Source organism: Mirounga leonina, unplaced genomic scaffold (genome assembly GCF_011800145.1).
Source record: "Mirounga leonina isolate KUSES-001 unplaced genomic scaffold, KU_Mleo_1.0 Mir_173, whole genome shotgun sequence".
Taxonomy (NCBI): Eukaryota; Metazoa; Chordata; class Mammalia; order Carnivora; family Phocidae; genus Mirounga; species Mirounga leonina.
The window spans coordinates 62811600-62832002 of record NW_023270447.1 but is presented as its reverse complement, the minus strand read 5'-3'; the positions used below and the strand labels follow the sequence as shown (position 1 = coordinate 62832002).

General features: G+C 53.6%; 1 protein-coding gene across 3 annotated transcripts in view; it reads left to right on the top strand.

Annotated features, from left to right (window-relative positions):
* The window catches only part of KCNQ4 (potassium voltage-gated channel subfamily Q member 4), a 52918-nt gene extending 40703 nt beyond the window's left edge, over positions 1 to 12215 (top strand). For 2 of the 3 annotated variants that reach the window (XM_035018876.1, XM_035018878.1), the window contains exons 10-14: positions 3217 to 3437; positions 4405 to 4504; positions 6974 to 7105; positions 9327 to 9456; positions 10029 to 12215. In XM_035018876.1, the coding sequence (XP_034874767.1) occupies positions 3217 to 3437; positions 4405 to 4504; positions 6974 to 7105; positions 9327 to 9456; positions 10029 to 10241 (796 nt within the window). In that variant the 3' untranslated portion in view covers positions 10242 to 12215. The remainder of the gene's footprint in view (positions 1 to 3216; positions 3438 to 4404; positions 4505 to 6973; positions 7106 to 9326; positions 9457 to 10028) is intronic. The other variant, XM_035018877.1, reaches the window with a different exon arrangement.
* The last annotated feature ends 8188 nt before the right edge of the window (positions 12216 to 20403 follow it).

The window sequence follows — 20403 nt, the reverse complement described above, 5'->3', positions numbered from 1 at the left end:
GGCTAATAGGAAGTGCTATATAAATGGTTGGCCTTGTTCAGTGTGGTATGTTGAGCAGTTAAGGTCTTATTTTTAAAAATAGCTTGGAAACCATGGCTGATGGAAATGGGGACACACCTGAAGGGTTAAGCCAAGGAGTCCCTGGGTTAGACCTGCCCTTTTGCAAGATGACTTTGGCTGTGTGGGCACGATGGGCAGGAAGGGCAAGGCCGGGGCAGAGGGGCCAGCGATGAAGCTGCATCCACAGTCCTGAAGAGAGGGGCTGTATGCAGCATCAGAAGGGGTAGGCTGCCTCTTGTCCCCATGTGATTGGCCTTTGGTAGCAGATGGAATCCTTAAAGTCATTCCTTGTGGATGCGAGCACAGGGGTTGACCCAGCAGGGCAGTCAGAGGGCAGCCTGTGTCCAGAGCTTGCCCTCCGCCAAAGGATAGCCTCAGTCAAGCCTAGCCCATCTGTGTCCCAGGCATCAACAGACCCCTTAGACCCGTTTCTCAACCTCGGCACCATGGAAGTCTGGTTCGGAGAATTCTTCATTGGTTGGTGGGGGAGGGGGTTGTCACAAGCATTATTTAGCACCGTTTCGCAGCCTCCCTGGCCTCGATCAGTTGCCAGGAACACCCTCCAAAGTGACAACTAAAAATGTCTCCAGACATTGCTCATGGATTGGGGCCTAGTGAGCAAAATTGCCTCCAGTGGTTACCGCCCTAGACGCTCTCCTGATCCTTAGTTCCAGAGAAAGAACAGTGTCTCAAGTCAGAAAAAAACGGGTTCTGATCCTTACTGCATCCACAGGGGCTCTGGGACTTTGGGCAGGTCACTTTCCCTCCTTCCCAGTCTGTAACCTAGGGATGGTAAATGTGGAGCCCACCCCACAAAGCGGCCGAGAGAGAGCTGGAAGGGCCAAGGCATTCAGACAGGACCGCGCGTGTGCTGAGGAGCCCGGGACGGGAAGTTCTTCCGATGTCCACCGCTTGCCAGGTTTCTTTCCATTTTGTTTGAGCTTTTAGGCTCCAGAGAGGCTGACGTGAGCCATTTCCTGGGCCTTGCCCAAGGAGCTGGAATCCAGGGCCACCCCTGGGAAAACAGTGCCTTCTTACGTTGAAGAGGAGCCCAGGGCCTCTGGCTGGCTGGAAAGTTACAGAACCCCACAAACCAGGCTGGAAGCTCCTTCAACCATCGCAGAATCAGAGCTGGAAAGGGACCTTTCAAGGCCTCTAGTACAAGCCTCCAGACCCCTTCCTCCCCAAGTCCTGCTGAGAGCAAGCTCAGTCTTGCTTGTATACTTCTCATGACAGGGAGGTCACACCCTTCCCCCAGAATGTCATTGGAGTAATGTGCTGGGCGCAGAGATCCGGAGTTCCAGGCCCTTGGCTATGTGTCAGGGCCTTCTCCACCCCCCTCTTGCTCTCCCTCTTGGAGGAGTGGAGGACAGAGGGAGGGGTTGCACGGGCCGGGCGGGTGGGGGGTGCTTGCCAGCATGAGGAGAGCCTGAAGGAATGGCTCTGCAGAGGAAAGTTTGGGAGAGCCAACCTCAAACTTTGGTTGGAATCTCTGGGATGTGTTGAGGGGATCCTGGGCCAGCAAACGGCATGCTGGATTGTGGGGCTGCCTCGTCCTTCCCTTCTGATATCCTCGGGGCCCCAATCCATGACCTATAACTTCTCCCTTCTAGAAGGGCAGAGGTCCCTACTCCTAAGGATGGCCCTACATCCTGGCTGCCTTCCCGAAGGTGCCCCTGGTTTCGAGATCTTCCTCACTTCAGTACCTTGGCTCTGTACTCTGTACCCCATGCCCAGGGTATGGGGGACGCTAGCTCTCATCCAGCCCTGAAACCAGAATCTGTCCTCTGGTCAACTCTTGACCTGAAAGTCCTTGATAGTAGGTGACACAGTCTCCTCCCCCAATCCATGCCACACCTTAGGCCTCCTCCAAGACTGGCTGGTGCTTTCCTGAGCCAGGGCCCTGGACATTTGGGGTGGAAGGGCCCCCAACCTGTCTAAGCCACAGCAGGGAGGCAGTGGTGACACTCCAGGGCATGGGATGGGGGACCTTTGCATACGTCCTACTCACACAGTGAGAACGTGGTCCTTAAAACTCTTGGACATAGAGTTACTCTACCAGGTATGGCTAACCAGGGCCTGTCCTGGGCAACCTGGGGCCTCCGCAAGGTTTGGGGTTGTGGTGGGGAGTTGGGGTGTGGGAAGGGAGGTCTGAGCACACGCACAGACACGCACATGTGTGTTCCCATGCACACAGACGTGTGTAGGTGTTGTTAAAATGGGGGTTCGTTAGGCAGTGGGGGTTGGGGAGCTGGGAGGGTGAACTCCATCCAGGTAGGCAGAACTCAGGCAGGGGAGACCACAGAAACACAGGTTAAGACCTTCACCAGGAGAGTGGGCACCAAACATGTCCAGGGCGTATATGTGGGCCCAGCAGCTAGACCCACAAGGCCAAGGCCCTCTGCAGCCGGCTCATTGCACCCCTGGGCAGCCCTGTTTATGCTGAAGCCTGTGTGATGCAGACCTTTGGAGTTTTGCAATGTTCTGCCTGCAAAGCTGGACTGGGTCCTAAAGCCCTGACCTGACTGACCAGTGTGGGATCAAAGAGCTCCAGTAGGAAAGGAGGAAAATATACATTGACACATGTAGATACACTAGTACCAGGGTACCCACACTGTCACACGGCATGCACGCATGTATGCGCGCACACACACACACACCCCAACTCCACACAGCCTGCCTCTGTGTACCATGAGGACCTGGAGGCCTTTCTCAGTGTGCATGGCCAGGTGAGCCTCTCCATCCCTCAGCAGCCTGTCTGTGCCCAAAGGGGTGGCCACCTCCACCTCCACCCACCCAGCTGTGCCAGGCCCAGCTCTCCCATCCTCCTGTCTGTCTCTGACTCCCTTCTTGGGTCTCTCTCACTCCTTCCGCTCTGACATCTGTCTCCTGTGCACCCCTTATATCTGTCTGCGAAAATGAGGGGTGGGAGATGGGGGTAGGGAGGGGACCTGCTCAGACTGACCGCGCATCAGCTTCCTGTAGGGGTCAGGGTCCCCTTCGCCACACCCTTGTTCCATCCCAGGAAGTCTCCACTTGGTGGAGAGTCAAAACCCAGTAGCCACCCCCAAGTCCTAAGTCAGCCGTGTCCCCACGCACACCCATCCCCAGCTCTGGCTAACGTGGCTCTCTCCCCCACCTGACCTGCCCTGCCAGCAGCCGGATGGGCATCAAGGACCGCATCCGCATGGGCAGCTCTCAGCGACGGACAGGCCCCTCCAAGCAGCACCTGGCCCCTCCGCCGATGCCCACCTCCCCAAGCAGCGAGCAGGTGGGCGAGGCCGCCAGCCCCACCAAGGTGCAGAAAAGCTGGAGCTTCAACGATCGCACCCGCTTCCGGGCCTCCCTGAGACTCAAACCCCGCACCTCTGCTGAGGGTGAGCCCCTGGGGGCCTGGGGCCCAGGACCTACCTGCTGTGGTGGGCGGGGCAGGGACAGAGTCTGGGCTAGGGGTGGAAAGATGGTTCTAGTCTCAGCTCTATAACGGACTGACCATCTTTGGGCACTGGTCTCCTGGTCTGTGAATTGGGCGTCATAACACCTGCTTTGCTGGGCTCAAGACTGTTCAAGAATCTAATGAGAATGCAGAAGGTGGCGCTCGGTAGTGGGGAAGAGTGCAGGCTTTAGAGCCAGGCTGCTGGGGTTTGAATCCTGGCTTTGCCACTTCTTGGAAAGTTACAGAATCCCACAAACCAGTCTTTGGGAGGTGCTGATCTATGAGAGTTTGGGCATGGCTGGTGCCCAGGGCCCCCGCTTCCCTGCCCAAAAGCTGCCTGGCCTTCCACCCTCTCCTGCCCCCACGGAGCAAGGATAGCATCTGCTCTCTGTGCAGTGCACCAGCCTGGGAGAAGCGTTTCTCTTCCCCGGAGACAGAAGGACTTGCTTTCAGGGCCTTCCCCAGCAGCAGAGCTGGGCATGGGGGCCAGCCCCTCGAGCTTCCTTCCCTCTTGGCTGAAGGATAAAGCTGTGTGTGTGATTATGTGCAGAGGTCTCAGGTCCCTTAGTCTCTGAGGCTCACTGTCCTTGTGGGACCAGTGGGCCTTCCTAATTTGCATCAGGCCAAACCAGATGTGCCCTAAAACAACTCCCACTTACCTGGCCACTGGGCAGATTCTTACCCTGACTGGTCAGAGGGCAGATGGGTGTGCAGGAAGCCAGAATTTTCCAACCTGGGTAATGCAGCCAGGGAGGCAGGAGCCTGGTCTGCCTTGTGCCCCCAGGAAGGTTCTGGACCCTTTCTGAGCCTCTATCTCCTGATCGGTATCTCTAAGGGTGGTTCGGCAGGTGGTGGTAGGAGTTGGGAGGGGCCCCTTCTGCTGCCACCATGGGCCCCTAACTTTCCAGAGGGCCCCTCGGAGGAAGTGGCAGAAGAGAAGAGCTACCAGTGTGAGCTCACTGTGGATGACGTCATACCTGCTGTGAAGACGGTCATCCGCTCCGTCAGGTGAGTCTGAGGCCTGAGGTGCCCCCCCCCCGAATCCGTCTGTCACCCATCGCTGCTCCCCATCTGGGGCCTGCCCTCATGGCCAGGCCTGGCCTAGCTCCCGGGTACACCAGCTGCTGCCCGCCTGGCACCCTTGGCTGAGCAGGCTGGCGGGGACCCTGGAGTGTGGGTGGGGTGGGAGGTGGCATATGGCTCCCAGCAGGGTTTGCTCATCCTCTTCACGGCTGGAGGGCTGGCTGGCTAGGGCGGTAGGCTCGGCTGCCCACCACAGTCCCTCTCCTCCACCCGCAATGTCCTCTCTGCATCTCTCCCCTCCTCCCCCCTAGCTGTGTACCAGCCACTGCCTCTCCCTGCGTCTGTCCTGTGTGCTCTTTCCCTCCAACTCTGTGTCTCAGTTTCATCCTCCTTTTGCTTCTGTGTCTCAAAGTTTCCCTCTCTCCTTGGGTGGCTTGACCTCAGCTTGTCTGTCTCCCTCAGGGCTTCCTCCAGAGCAGTGCTTTTCAAACCACAGGTCACAACAGTTTGAAATCAACTTACTGAAATCAGTTTAGTGGGCCATGGTCAGCATTTAACAGCAACAACAAAAAGGAATAGAAAATAGTAGAGTGCATTCCCCCATAGGAGTGGCAAATAATGTTGATGAAACCTGTTTCAGTTGTGTGTGTGTGTGTGTGTGTGTGTACTGGCTTCTGATGTAAAACATATTTCTGTTTTTTTTTTTTTATGATTTATTTATTTGAGAGAGAGCGAGCCAAGCAGGGGGAGGGGCAGAGGGAGAGGGAGAGAGAGAATCCCAAGCAGACTCCCCGCTGAGTGTGGAGTCCAAAGACTTCGGGGGCTGGATCTCACCACCCTGAGATCATGACCTGAGCCAAAATCAAGAGTCAGACTCTTAACCGCCTGAGCCACCCAGGCGCCCCGTAAAATGTATTTCTTATGGTGGGTCTTGGTCAAACAAGTTTGCCAGTCCCTGTCAGGCTGGCTGTACTGGCTGTCTCCCCGCCTTGACAAGAGTGGCCCAGAGTCTCCTGAGCCCCTTAGCCATGGCTCTGGCTTCCACGCTTCTCTGCGTGGAGTCCTGGCCTAGACCCTGTCTCCAGCCTGCCCCTCTGTAGCTCCAGAGACTCCCTTTACGCCCAGGCCTTCCATGCTCACCTCCTCTCCTCTCTGCCTGATGCATCTACCCACAAGCCTCTTTGTTTTGTGTTCCTTGTAAAATCAGAGTGAGCTGGGCCCCTTGCCACTCCCCAGAGAGTCTGAGGCCTCTCCCCACCCCCTTTTTATACATGCTGTCTCTCTCCTCCAAGTGACCAGCTTCTGGAACACATCACCCGAGCCGCCACCTGGCCCAGGTCAGGTCTCCTTGGTCACCCCCCAGATCCCTCACACCCAGCATGCCCCAAACCTGCTCTTCCTCCCTGTTCCCATTTCAGGCAGTGGCACCACCATCCACCCCGTTGCCTAAGCCATGGGAATTATTCTAGACTCAGACTTGGAACCTTGAAGTCCCTTTTAGTCCTGAATTGCTCCCAGCTGCCCACTCCCAGCTCAGGCCCAGCCCCTGGGTCTGGTTGTCCTGCCCAAGACTCTGCCCCTCTGGAGCATTCCCCCCCACAGGTGGGCAGAATGATCATGCTAACGCAGAGGAAACCCTTCCCCACCACCCCAGCCGCCCATTGCCCAGTCTCTGCCAGGGATTCGGGGCTCTTCAGAGTACCTCCTCCCCCTGCCCGCACCTCCTTTTCAAGGCCAATCTCTTTCTCTGTCTTCTTACATGCCACCCCACCTCCCCAGGTGGATCAACCCCTTAGCTTCACATTCTGTCCCGGCTACTTTGAACAGAATCTCACTCACATGCCTCTATCTGTGTCCAGAAAGCCTTTTTTCATCCCCCTTTTGCCCTTGGGAAGTATCACTATCAAGCCTTGTCCTCTGCTCTCCCCAGCTGAGACCCTCCTTCTCATCATCCCAGACCACTCTCTCCATTCCTTGACATGGCCCTCGTCACCCCATAATTGTGTGTCCTGTTTCCCACTCCAGAACAGGGCTCCTGAGACCAGGGTTTGGGTCTGATGCCTCTTGGGTGCCCAGGGTCCAGCACAGTGGTGCTAACAAGCATTTGTGGAGTGAATGCAAAAATGTCTTCCCCCAAGCGGTCTTGATCACCAGTGTTCACAGATGTCTGCCCTGTGTCCCAGCTAGCAGGAAGAAACCAGGCCCGGTCCCTGCGCTCCCAGGCTAATGCTACTGTAGATTTAGACACATTAAAAAAAAAAAAAAAATACCCAAGAGACATCCGGGGCCTAGGGGTGGACTGTGGTGGGGAGGCAGGGAGGCTGGGAGACCCAGCAGAGGCTGTTGGCAGTGACCCAAGCAGAAGGTGCCCTCATGCTAGGCAAAAGGTTAGTAAAGGGATGGAGAAGGGGCTGGAAAAGAATCCCTTCCCGCAGAGACCCCCTTTCCCGGCAGGATCCTGAAATTCCTGGTGGCCAAAAGGAAATTCAAGGAGACACTGCGACCATACGACGTGAAGGACGTCATCGAGCAGTACTCGGCGGGGCACCTGGACATGCTGGGCCGGATCAAGAGCCTGCAGGCTCGGTGGGTGCGGGGGCAGTGAGGCCGAGGCCCCAGCCCCAAAGCGGGGACTGAGGGCCCGAGCTCCCCACCCGCCTCCCGCCCGCGCCCGAACAGAGCCGCGAGCGCCCCCTAGGGGCCGCTGCGGGAGCTGGAGTTTCTGGCCTGGGCAAGGCTTCTGGCTCACAGCGCGCCACTGAGGCCTGGCCCGGCACCTGTCTCGAGCCTGAAGAAGGACCCAGCCGCACGTCCTCTGTGCGAACCCTACTGACCTGCACTCCTCGGGCGACGTCTTTAGATGACTGTTTCCTGGTCCTAAAATAATGGGATTAAAATAATTGATCTCCCATGTCCCAAGGGGATAGGCAAATTGTCTTCAATGCTGCCCACCTCTTGCCTCTGGAACCCTCCCGCACCTCTTCTCTCCACCCAGCATATAGGAAGAATTCTTGCACCAAGACCCTAATCACCTACACTTTGCCCTTCTCCTCTTGTGGCCTGCATTCTCACTGCCCATTCATTCTCTTGTTCTCTTAAGAAATAGTCATTGGGCTTTTATTACTTGCCAGACAGTTGGGCTCTGGTGGAAAGCAAGAGTCCCTGCCCTCATGCAGCTTTTATTCTAGTGGAAGAGAACAGATGATAAATAAGATGGAAACTAGACGATATCAGATGATGATCAAAGCTAAGGAGAAACATAAGGGTTAGGGTGTTGGGGTTTGTGATTTTAAATAGGTAAGAAGGTGACATTTGAGAGAAACAAGAAGAAAGGTGGGGCAACCAGCCCTGTGGCAGTTTAAGAGTTTTCAGAGGGAAGAGCAAAGGCTTGGGCAGGTGTCTGGGGTGTTGTTTTAGGAACAGCGAGGAACCCAACGTGTCTGTTCTGGCCTGATGAATGGCACTTGGACTGTATAAAGCTCCGTGGGCCACTGCACACACGCTGGCATTCATCCAGGGGGAGGTGCAAGCCTTGGAGAGCTTAGAGCAAAGGATGGACAAGATCTGAGCTGTATTTTTAAAGGAGCACCGTAGGTGCTGTGCTGAGGAGGACCTATAAGGGAGCGAGTGTGGAAGTCAGGAGCCTGCCTCAGACATGCAGGCAAGAAATGAGGGGGACTTGGACCGAGGTGGCAGCAGTGGGGGTGGGGAGAAGTATGCAGACTCCAGATAGATTTTAAAGGTAGAGCTGACAGAGTTTTCTGATGGGGTATAAGAGAAAAAAAGAGAGTCGAGGCTGAAGCCAAGGGTTGAGGCTCGAGCAACAGGAAAAAGTTGCCGTTTGTTGACACGGAGAAGGCAACAAGTGCAGCAGGTTTGGCTCAGGTGAGTTGGGAGCTGTTGGGTTATGGGGCCCATTGGACATCTACAGGGAGTGTTGCTCTGGCAGTTAGACTGAGCAGTGTGGACTTCAGAGGAGAGCTGTGGGCTGGAGATACAGATTTGTGTCAACACTGTGCAGAGGAATTGCAAATCGGGAGCTGAAGATGGCACCTACTGAGAGTGCATAGAGAAAAGAGGTCCCAGGAGTGAGCCTTGGGTCCTGCGGTATTTCATGGAGGTAGAGGAGGAACCAGCAAAGGAGAGTGAGAAGGAGAAGTCAGTGAAGTAGGAGGAGAACCGGGAAAAGGTAGTGTTTGCGACCCCACATGAAGGAAGCTCAGGAAGAAGGGTGATCAGATGTGCTGAGTGCTGGAGTGCTGCTAAAAGGTCAAGTATAACGAGGCCTGAGAGTTGATCATCGAATTTAGCAACATGGAGGTCATTTGGGATCTTGGCAACAGTAGTTCTGGTGAGATGGTGGGAATGAAAGCCTGACTGGAGTAGGTTTAAGACAGAGACGGAGGAGAGAAATTGGAGACAGTGGGCAAAGATAAACGCTTTCAAGAATCACGCTGTAAGGGAGAGCAGAAAAATAAGGTGGGACCAGCTCCAGCCTTGTCCACCTTATAATTCGCATTCCCGTTTGGGTCTCTCTTTTCCCAGTCCACCACTTCCCACCTGTCCTCCCACCAGGAAGTTGCTTTATTTGTCATGCTTGTGTGTGGTCCCTCTGCGCGGCTAGTTGGAAAACCCAAAAAGCAGAGGCCCGGCCCCTCCATCCATCTCAGTCTCCATTTGTCAGGACAAAATGGCCCCCTCCCACCCGTGCAGGCTGTGTCTCCCCTTTCAGCAGGCAACCTAGAGTTCTTGAGGGAGGGACGGGTGGCGTGTGTCTGGACCCTTTGACAGTTACTTTCTTCCACAGGGTGGACCAGATTGTGGGCCGGGGGTCCGGGGACCGGAAGGCCCGAGAGAAGGGAGACAAGGGACCCTCCGACACGGAGGCGGTGGATGAGATCAGTATGATGGGACGCGTGGTCAAGGTGGAGAAGCAGGTGAGTATGGGATGGAGTTTCGCTCGTATGGCGGAAGCTGGTCGTCGACCAAGAAGCTCCAGAACGCCGCGGGGCACAGGGAGGGTGCACTTCTCAGAACCACAGCCCAGAACACCAGCCAGGGAGGCCTGATCAGGGCCCACGCGTCCGGGGCCCCACCGGTCCCCGCCCCACAGATAAGTCCCGCCTCCCAGGAAGCCCGCCCACTCCTGCTAGACGACCCCGATAAACCCACCCGCTCCTGCCAAGCCCCGCCTCCAGGTGGCTGTGGTCTCAGATAAACCCGTTCTAAATTTCACCTACTTCCGCGTAAGCCCTCCTCAGATGTCTGTCTCTAGCTCCCGGACTATTCCAACCAATCACAACTAAATTTCCCTCCGGGAATGAACCCCAGCTTCCCACCTTCGTCCCGCCCTCCGGCCAAGCTCCGCCCTTCCGGTCGCACCTCCCGCGGGAGGAGCCGCGTCTCCCAGAAGCGCCCCTTCCCGGCCAAACCCCGCCTCCTGGCCGCGCTCCTCCTCAAGCCCCGCCCAAGCCCCCAAGCCCCGCCTCCAGCCGCGCCCCGCCCCCAGGTGCAGTCCATCGAGCACAAGCTGGACCTGCTGTTGGGCTTCTACTCGCGCTGCCTGCGCTCCGGCACCTCGGCCAGCCTGGGCACCGTGCAAGTGCCGCTCTTCGACCCCGACATCACCTCCGACTACCACAGTCCTGTGGACCACGAGGACATCTCCGTCTCCGCACAGACGCTCAGCATCTCCCGCTCTGTCAGCACCAACATGGACTGAGGGGCTTCTCAGGGGCGGGGCAGCACACGGCCAGCCCCTGGGCCTGGCGCTCGGACCCGCCCCCTGAGGCCTCCGGACTCCTCTCTTACTTGAACTTGCTCCCTTGCGGGGAGAGAGGCCACATGCAGTATTGAGCTGTCTGGATGGGCGAGATACCCGCCGTGGGGGTGCCAGCGACCCGCCCCATCTCAGGAGCGTGAGATGCCAGGCCACACGGAGGGCAGCAGCAGGGGCTGCCCCGCGGCCTCTGAGCCCCCCCAGTGCCCTGCCCGTTCCATCAAGGCCCTGCATGGCCCGCCTGGCAGGGGCACTGTCCCGGGAGTGGGAGTGGGGCGCTGGGGTCCTGGGCCCTGACCCAGCTTCCAGCTATGCAAGGTGAGGTCTCTGGCCCGCCCTTCGGACCGAGCAGGGAAACCCTCCCGCCAAGTCCCCGCCCCACTTGGGGGTGGGCCCAAGGTGCCCATAGGTACCCACAAGCATAGGACCCTGCCACAAGGCAGTTGGGCACCATATATGCAAACTATGTTAAATATGCAACTTTGGGGACCCCCATGGGGTCCCTCTGCCCCTCCCTTCTTGGGAGATGGGCCCCCAGCAATAGCTGGTCTCAGGCTGCTTGGCCATGACCCCTATCCCTGTTCTTTGGCTTATCACCCGCTCCTCACCCAGCATGGGGCCTGTTTCTCCCTTGCCTCCCCAAGGGCAGTGCTTGGGCTTTTCTTCCCATTCGCAGGTATCCCCTCCCAGGGGCTCCTTCTTCCTGCTGGATGTCCACTCCCCTCCTTGGCCCTCCAGACACATTATAGCACAAGTTTCTGTATTTGCCTCCAAATCTCCCATGGACAGTGCTCCCATGGTCACCCAAAGTTTCCCCGAACATGCAGAAAGTCTCACACTCCCTGACACACACGATCACACACCTGGAGATGTGCGCACACAGCCGTTCAGCCTTCCTTGGGCCTCTGCAGCTGATGCTAGTGGCCTGGCCTTGCAGGGTGATGTCCACTAAGAGGAAGCCTGCCACTCCATCTAAGTAGGAGAGGGAGCTCTGAAGTGACCCCAGGCCTCTCTAGGCCTCACCTCCGAGGTTTACCAGCTCCCTTTTCTCAAGAACATCTACTTCTCACTGGTCCAAGAGCCCTAACTGCTGCTTCTGCTGCCCCCAAGGACCCTCCTTGGCGTTCCTACAGCACAGCTCAGGCCTAGACCACTGGGGGGCTGGACAGCACTGGAAAGACCCCAGGCCCTTCTCCAGGGTGGTTATCAGGCCCGCTTCCACTAGACTTGCCCCCTTCCTAGTCACTGTCCCTCCCTGAGAGAATAATAATGCATCTAGCCACTCCTACTTGGCCAGCACGAGCTGTGCATCTGACACTCACAAGCCCTGTTTCCCTGCCTTCTCCACCTCACTCTTCACTTCAGTTGGCAGCCCCCCATACTGGCATAAGTCCCCCCCCCTCCACTCCAGGCCCTCAGCACCTCTTTGGTATCCTGACCCTTCTGTCCCTCTTTTGCAAAGCTAATGCAGGGAGCAGGAGCATGATGGGTAGTGGACCGATGGTGACCCTCTGTGGGGTGCCAGGGAACCAGGGGCTCAGGCCCAGCTGCCTGCATCTCATGACTGGGGACCTGCATGCACCAGCACCAGGGCTGGGGCTGGATCTTGCTCAGCCCCCTGGTGCCCAGCCTCTGCCCCAACAGACCCTCTGCATGTGACCATCATGCCCTGGATGGAGCCTGTCCTGGCTCACCTCACCTGCACTGCACTGTCCCCAGAGAGCCACCCTCTAACCCCTCAGAGACAGAGCTGTGGAGAGGGGCAGGAGAATGGGATTACCCTGTGACCAAAGGAGATTTGGGATGAAGCCCTCCCTCCTACGACCGAGTTCCCCCCACAACCCAGTTCTCGGACATGCAAGTACCTCACTTTGTTAACTTATTAACTTATTGGTTTCATTAAAGTTTTCAGTAGGAGGTGGTTGCTTTTCCTGTTCAGTGGCAGTGGGGTGGGGTACCTGGTCTGGGGTTGGGATGAAGAAATTTGGATTAGTCAGCACTCTTTTGGTTGTAAACAACAAAAACCTCATGCATTATAGCTTAAAGAAAAAAAAAAAAAAAAAGAAAGAAAGAAAATGGAACCTATTAGCCTGGATAACTAAACCGTCAGGTGGATAGAGTGGTTTTTGGCACAGCTAGAGCTGGGTGCGTAACATGTCCGGGCTCTGCCTTCTGTCTCAGCCTCCCTCTCAGGCAGGCTGACCTCTCATGATGACCCCTGGTACTTACACATTTACCTGCTCTTGGCTTAGGGCCCCCAGTGAAAATTGAGTACCTGTTTCCTAATAGTTTGTGTCAGTCAGGGTCCACTTAGGAAAACAGAAACTAGGCTAGGTTTTCAACAAGGAGAATTTACAAAAGGGGCTGGATTACACTGCTGTAGGGGGGCTCAAAGAGCAAAAAGAACACTAAGATAGCTGAGAGGGATCCTTGCAGGCAACAGCTGTCTCTCTTAAGGCTGCAGGAATAGGGGAGAGGTTGGGGTTAGCAGAACCCACAGGCTTGATTGCAGGAGTGCTGTAGTGCTAGGGCTCAAGAATCCGGAAAGGGGGTCTGGCTGGCTGGTCCTAGTACCTCTTAGGGGGTACAGTGAAGCTTGTCTGGGAGCGCAGGAAAACAGCTGACGCCTGGGGTCAACTGTTGGCATTAGGCTGCGCCGATAAACTTACAGTCAAAGGAAGAAGGAAGTCTCCGCTCCTCCTGCCTTCCAGCCTTTCCCCAATGCCCCTAATTGTCAAGGCCAGCCAACAGAGGTAATGTGGTTTGCAGAATCCCAGCCTCAGGATCCCAGAGCAGAGTACAGAAGGCTGTGTTTGGGACTAAAAGACCGTAGCTTCATAACTGGCACAGTCCACCCCTTTGGCACTCAGGACCCATATACATCATTCCACACACAGTTGAACCTCCATATAATAACAGTAGCTTCCACCTAATCAGATGAAGCTACCCTGCATATAAATGAAGACACGAACCCTCTCCCCTCAAATAGAGTCCCACCGTCCAATAGATGTATCTATCTCCAGGAGTTCATCATTGAATCCATATTTGGATGATGTTAATTACTCCTCTAAATCAGTCAGAAGCCCACCTACAACTAAACAGTAAACTGTAGGGGCGCCTGGGTGGCTCAGTCGTTAAGCGTCTGCTTTCGGCTCAGGTCATGATCCCGGGGTCCTGGGATCGAGCCCCACATCGGGCTCCCTGCTCCGTGGGAAGCCTGCTTCTCTCTCTCCCACTCCCCCTGCTTGTGTTCTCTCTCTCTCTGTCTCTCTCTGTCAAAAAAATAAATAAAATCTTTTTAAAAAAATAAACAGTAAACTGTAAAGTTAGCAATCACAATCTTTTTATAAAATAATAGGGGAGAAGGAGGAGGGAGGAGGAAACTAATTGCTTAGTATACAATACACACACACACACACACCAAGCAAGGAAGAAAATATGCATAAGTGCAGGACACCTCCTTCTGGTAACTGGTCCCAGTGCCATAGTTGATAGATACTTGTTAGTTGAGTAAGTGTATATACACAAAATATATATATATTTTGCTAATTGGGTAAATGTGTGTATGTATGTGTTTGTCATTCTTTCATCTATAATTGCCCTTAGCCAGGACATCAGCTAGTCAGGGTTCTTTACGTGGTAGAATGACCCATAATTAATCCTGGAGGGTCTGAATGTTCCGTGGTCCTGCACAGTTTGGGGTGCCAAAGCTTTTTGCTAACTTTTACTATTGTCTAGGAAGTACTAAGAGGGGCCCGAAGGATCCCTGGGTTCTAGACACAGTCCTCCCCATCCTTACTGTGCACAGCATCCCAATTTCCCTTTGGTGAAGAGGACCAGTCAGACAGCTGGTACGGTAACTCTTTCTTTGCTGGTTTAGTGGCGTGAGAAGTCCAGAATGGCCAGTTAGAAGTTTCAACTTCCAATTCAATGAAAACTATTTCTTCCCTTCCTTTGAGAACAAAGACCTCCAAACGAGTGGAGCCCAACACTGTGGGGACAAGAAGCAAAAGTTCTGTGAGTGGGCCTAGTGGGCTGAATAATCGCCACCCTAGGATATCAGATCCTAATCTCTGGAACCTGTAAATGTTCCCTTATAAGGAAAAAGGATCTTTGTAGATGTAATTAAGTTAATGATCTTGACATGGGGAGATAATCCCGGATTATCCAGTGGGCCCTAAATCCAATTGTAAATGTCCTCTTAAGAGAGGGAGGCAGAGGGAAATCTCACACACAGAGAAGAGGAGGAGGCAATATGAAGACAGAAGCAGAATTGGAGGAGCATGGCCACCGGAAGCTGGAAAAGCCAAGGAACGATTCTCTCCTAGCTTCTGGAGGGAGCACAGACCTGCCGACACCTTGATTTAGGCCCCAGTGAAGCTGACGGTGAATTTCTGACCTCCAGAACCGTGAGACAATAAATTCTGTTGTTTTAAGTCACCCAGTTTATAGTAATTTTTTTTTTTTTTAAAGAATGTTATTTATTTAGTTGACAGAGAGAGACAAAGCGAGAGAAGGAACACAGCAGGGGGAGTGGGAGAGGGAGAAGCAGGCTTCCCGCCGAGCAGGGAGCCCCATGCGGGGCCCGATCCCAAGACCCTGGGATCATGACCTGAGCCGAAGGCAGACGCTTAACGACTGAGCCACCCAGGAGCCCCAAAGATTTTATTTATTTATTTGAGAGAGAGAGAATGAGAGACAGAGAGCAGGAGAGGGAGGAGGGTCAGAGGGAGAAGCAGACTCCCTGCCGAGCAGGGAGCCTGATACGGGACTCGATCCCGGGACTCCAGGATCATGACCTGAGCCGAAGGCAGTCGCTCAACCAACTGAGCCACCCAGGCGCCCTTTATAGTAATTTGTTATGGCAACTACAAGAAACTAATCCCGTGGGTTATTTGGTGTAACAGTGAGAGACGCTATTGATTCCTGGAACGGTATATTTTGGCCGTGTTAATGAGGATAAATCACTGTGCCCTCTATGATGGGAAGGACCCAAGGAATCAAATGGCATCAGGTGGCTAGATGAATCCCTACAGAATGATGCTATATTGGGTATTCAACGTTTGTCTCTGCCAATGGTAGACTGGACATAGGGTAATGGCATTAACCAGGGCAGCTTTGGTGGGGTAAGTCCATTTTGTTGAACCTGTAAGTAGTCACCATTCTAGCTACCATGACCACACTGGGCAAGAGCATGTTGGGCCAGCACTGGAGGAGTTGCAGAAAGAGGCCAACTGGTGTCTTTGGGAGGCACCATCTTAGCCATCTGATTATCAAGAGCCTCCCCTGCCATGGGTGCTCTTTGGTGAGATTTCGCATGGGACAGAAATACTTTAACACTCTGTGGCCATTTCTGAAAGTCCATCTGAATACCTCATCCCAAATCCTCTGATTCTGTGCTTTTTAAGTTGCTGACCATGCAGCCAAACCATTAGCCACTGCCCAGAAACCAGTGTTGATCCAGTACCAAATGTACTTGGGAACTTGGTGGTGGTGAATATTCCAGCTAGAGAGTGCGGCATGTGTAAGGGTCCAGAGGCACCAGAGAGTGTGGTACAAAGGAACAGAAAGAAGTTCCTGTGGTGGGTCCAGAGAGCAAAGGAGAAAGTGGTGCAAGCTGGGGAATTAGACAGAAGGTCAAGGTCTGCAGGTTTATGATTCCACAAATCATTCCAAAGAGATAGGACTTAACTGTGAGGGCATTGGGGGCCAACTAAAGATGTTAACCAGGGGTGAAACCAGGATAGATTTCCATTTTAGAAAGTTTTCTTCCTCGGATAGAAGATGGATTTGAGGGAGCAAGCCTGGGTGCTCCCAGTTGGAGACTGCTGCAGAAATTCGAGCAGGAGATGTTGTTAAGCTAGACAAGTCCCACAGCATTTCTGTAATTGAGTAAATGTCTGTGGAGCACCTGCTCTATGTCAGGTCCTGGCTCAGCACAATACACAGGATGAACAGACGCAGGAGGCCCAGTTCTGGCCCTGAGGTCATCCAGCCCCTGGGGGAAACAGATGGACAATTACCCAATGCACACGCCGCTCTTTATCTTCTAAGTTTGTCTGGCTCAGCAAGGAGGGTTTGCAGGTGGTTATGGGAGTCCCCAAACAGTCATCAAATGTGGCCTTGCGAGCAGATATGATTTTAGCTTGGTGTGTCATTTATCTACTGCTATGTAACAACTCACCTTACACCTTAATAGCTTAAAACACCAACCATTTTATTTGCTCTTGATTCTGTGGGTCAGCAATTTGAGCTGGACTCAGCTGAGTGGTTCTGCTGGTCTCACCTGGGATCACTAATGTGGTTGCATCTTGACTGGGGCTGGATGGCCTAAGATGACCTCACTCACGGGCTGTCAGCACCCTGGTTGGTCCATGCACAGGATGGCTTGTGTTTGCTCCATGTGGCTTATCATCCTCCAGTAGATCCGGCTGGGCTTCTTCACACGATGAGAGGGCGGAAACAGAAGCGGAGGGCCTCTTAAAGGCTCTGACTCAGGAGCCGTACCTAGCAGTCTGGGACTGCTTAGCTCATGTGGAGTGCTCTGAATCTGTTGCAATTTTTACACTCTTGCAGATCCAAAACCCCCATGCTACCTATTTCCCAATTTAGATAGCTTATTTGATGTACTTTGAACACTTCCAGTTGCTGAAATAACTATTTTCCCTCTGAGAAATTGGGGGGCACACTTTCCTCCTTCCACCCACCTCGTGTGTGCAACAGGATTGTGAAAGCTGCTAGCCTGGCGTATGAGTTTACTGGGGCTACAATAAAAAATGCTACAGACTGGGTGCCCTTTTTTTTAAAGCCCCAGAACCTTTGCTACAACATAACTTTCTTGGAATCCCAGTATAAAAGAGAAAATCGGTGCATACACACTGAGCATGTGCCCAGCATTCGGTTGCAACCAAAATAAATCAGATCTGTCTCCATGTTACAGTCTTTAAACATTGTAGTAGATTATATTATCTGTCTGAAAGTCTTTCTTCCTTCATTGTTGCCGTGGCTACCTTTGGGTGGAGTATACTTCCCCACCTGCCTTACAGTGGGTTTCGTACAAATAGCGCCTGAGACTGAGTGGTGGGCAGCAGCTTCACTGGGCAGTGCTCTCAGGAGATGCCTCTGTGGGGATGTCAGGAAGGCAGGACAGGGCAGAGGGAGAAATTGATCTGTAATGCAATTTCCACTGAGGCATCTGCTGACCTTCAGGAGCTCTGGAGCTCAGGTAGCTCTTCAGGGTTGTGCCTAATAAATTAAGGGAAGGAGGCAGGCCTTTGTTTCCATTCTTCGGCGATCACTGGCCATGAGCTGCCCCCGGGAGGGCATGACTTTGGGTGAGGCAGTTCCCTATGGCCAGGGGCCATCCCCAGAGGGTGATAGTTGTAAGCCAGCAGCTGGAGAATGGGTGCACAGGCCCTGAGAGGATCTGAGCACCCCGACATCCACTCCACCACCCCAGTGACTTTGTGCTTGGCCATGGGATTTACATTGGCCAGCGGAATGTGGGGGGAAAGGATAGTGTGCTTGTTCCAAGGTAAGGCCATAAGAGGCATGGCAAGTTCTGTCGAGCCTCTTGGTGCTTCCTTCCTCCACCATGAGAAGACTCAGATGGCTATCGTTCCTTCATCCTGAGTCCAGAATGCAGACAGGCGGGGCAGACCTGAACCAGACTCAAAGTCAGGAGTCTAGCTTGACTCAGACAATATCAGCTGAACTGCAATTGACCTATAGGTTCAGGGGCGCTAAATGATACTTGATTTTTAGGCTACTGATTGAGATTTTAGATTTGCTTGTTTCACAGCATTATCTCAGCAAGACCTGATTAAAACAGCTAGTAAGGTGGGTTTTACCAGAAGCAGTGAGGTCAAAGGTTTACAATGCGTATCACAAAGTAGAACATTCTTTAAACTCTCCTTACATATCTTTGTTTTTGCCCCAATGGCTTCTGTGGGTATCAGACTCTCCTCCTTCTCCTCTTCCTCCTTCTTCTTCTTCTTGCCCGCACAGCCTCTGAAGTGGGTGGGAGACATGGAGGACTTTCTGGAAGAAAGGAGGAAGATTGCTGGAAAACAGATACCCTGGGAGGAGGATCCTGAGGATCAAGACCCAGGCTGCCCTGCCTGCTCAGAACCCGGGTGGGTTGTATCCTTACCATCTTGTCCTCCCTCCCCGCTAGACTCTCCCCTAGCTCCTCCTGGACGTTATGACCCATCCCCTACCTCCCCTGCCGCAAGTGTTACTTCAGCTCCTGCAGCCATCACCATCCCCCTGCCCCAGCCTGGGAACCCAGATGATGGATCAGTGCTGATTTGCAGGCAGGGAGGGAAGCGGGGCCACCTGGGTTGACCATCTCCCACCTGGGAATCCTCCCAGTCCCTGTTATATGTCTCCATGGCCACAAGGCGTCAGTAAAGACCTTGGCTTGGTGTTGTAGCTCCAGCCTGGAGCCAGGAAGGAGGCTGAACTTCGGGGGCAGGACACCCTACCATGAGGGCCCATTAGTTAGGATGGGCATGCCTGGAAGAGAGAGAGGTGTGGCAGGGCTGAGCAGTTCACGGCTTGAGAAATGGAGACTCCAGGACTGGGAGAGTAAGGGGCTGTGTTCTCTGCCCTTCATTCATTTATTCCACAATTGTTGTTCATCTCAGCTACGTGTCAAGCATTCTTTTAGGTGCCAAGGCCACTGTGGCTCTCCCAAACTCACAAAGTCCCTGCTCACATAAAGTAGACAGCAGATTACTGTGTAGACAGAAAATAAACTAAACAAAAGCGAAACAAGATAATTTCAGAGAGAGTAAGTGCTCTGAAGTCAAGAAAATGGAAACAGGAATAGTGGCAGCATTGAGGGGAGGCAATTTTAGGAGGAGTGGTCAGGGAAGCTCAAGGAGAAGCGAAAGCCTTTATAAAAACTCAGAACTGCCAAGGCTCCCAGGGCTGGCTGGTCCAACAGTCTTATTTTTCAGATGGGGAAACTGAGGCCCAGTAATCCAGGGAGGAGCCTAGAGCTGAGCCCAAGTTTCTTGACCCCCAGGTTTGTCCTTGGGTGGTCTTCCTTCTCTCAGGTCCTGAACGTGCCCTGTGTCATCCCTGGGAGGAAAGAGTAGACGCGGGGCCTTTCCCAGAATGTGTGGGTTAAACAGGAACCAGAGGAGAGGGACACCTTCAGAAGTCGTAAGTGTAGAAGTAGAAAATACAAACCCTGCAGTGGCAAAGAAGTCCCACAGAGTTGATTTTGATCAACTTGAAAATGATACAATTTCAATACTTTAAAAATATTTTAAAAATAAAATTCTTTTCCAAATGTTGGTTTTGATGCTTTTGCCTGTTTGAGGGTGTGAGCGTGAAAAAGTCATTCTTCCTCTCTGTGAGCCTCAGTTCCCTCATCTGCAGAGTCTGAGCCCAGCTTTTCTGACTCCCAAACCACTGCTCCATCCAGTCCTTGTATGACCACAGGCATGCCCCTGGCCATGTCTGGTCGGGGTCCCCTCCCTCTGCTTCCAAGCGCCCACTGCCCACCCCTGCCCTGAATCTGTCTACAAGGCCATCAGACACAACCACACTCATCTGGAGATGCCCAGTGACCCGAGATGCTGGTTTGGGCTTGTTATCATCCCCAGTTTGTCAACCAGGAAGAAGGATTTACTCAAGGTCACACAGCCGGTAAGTGACAGTCAGGATTTGAACCCAAAGTCCCATTCAGTTTTCTCTGCTCAAGGCTCTCATCCAAGATGGCGAAAATCCCCAAAGCTTTGCTGCTCCAGGAACTAAGCTTCATTTCCCTGAAAATATATTTCTGTGCAGTGTGTTGATCCTGGTGGTGTCACCTGGTATCGTGCTGCCACCTCCTGAGCAAAGTGGGGTACTGCAGCTCATCTCCCGTTGGCTCTATCTGGGTCAAGCTCTAGGGAAAACCCAACCGAGAAGACCCAGGCGTGGGTCACTGGTCACTTGACCCATGAAAACGCCGCGGTCCAAAAGATGACCTAACCAAGCCCCACCTACCTTTGCTGACCCTTCTTCTTTTCTCACCTCCCGCCCATCTGCTAACGCCCCTCTACTCCCCTGAAACTGCTTTGGTAAAGTCAGTTTTTTCTTCCTGGTTGCC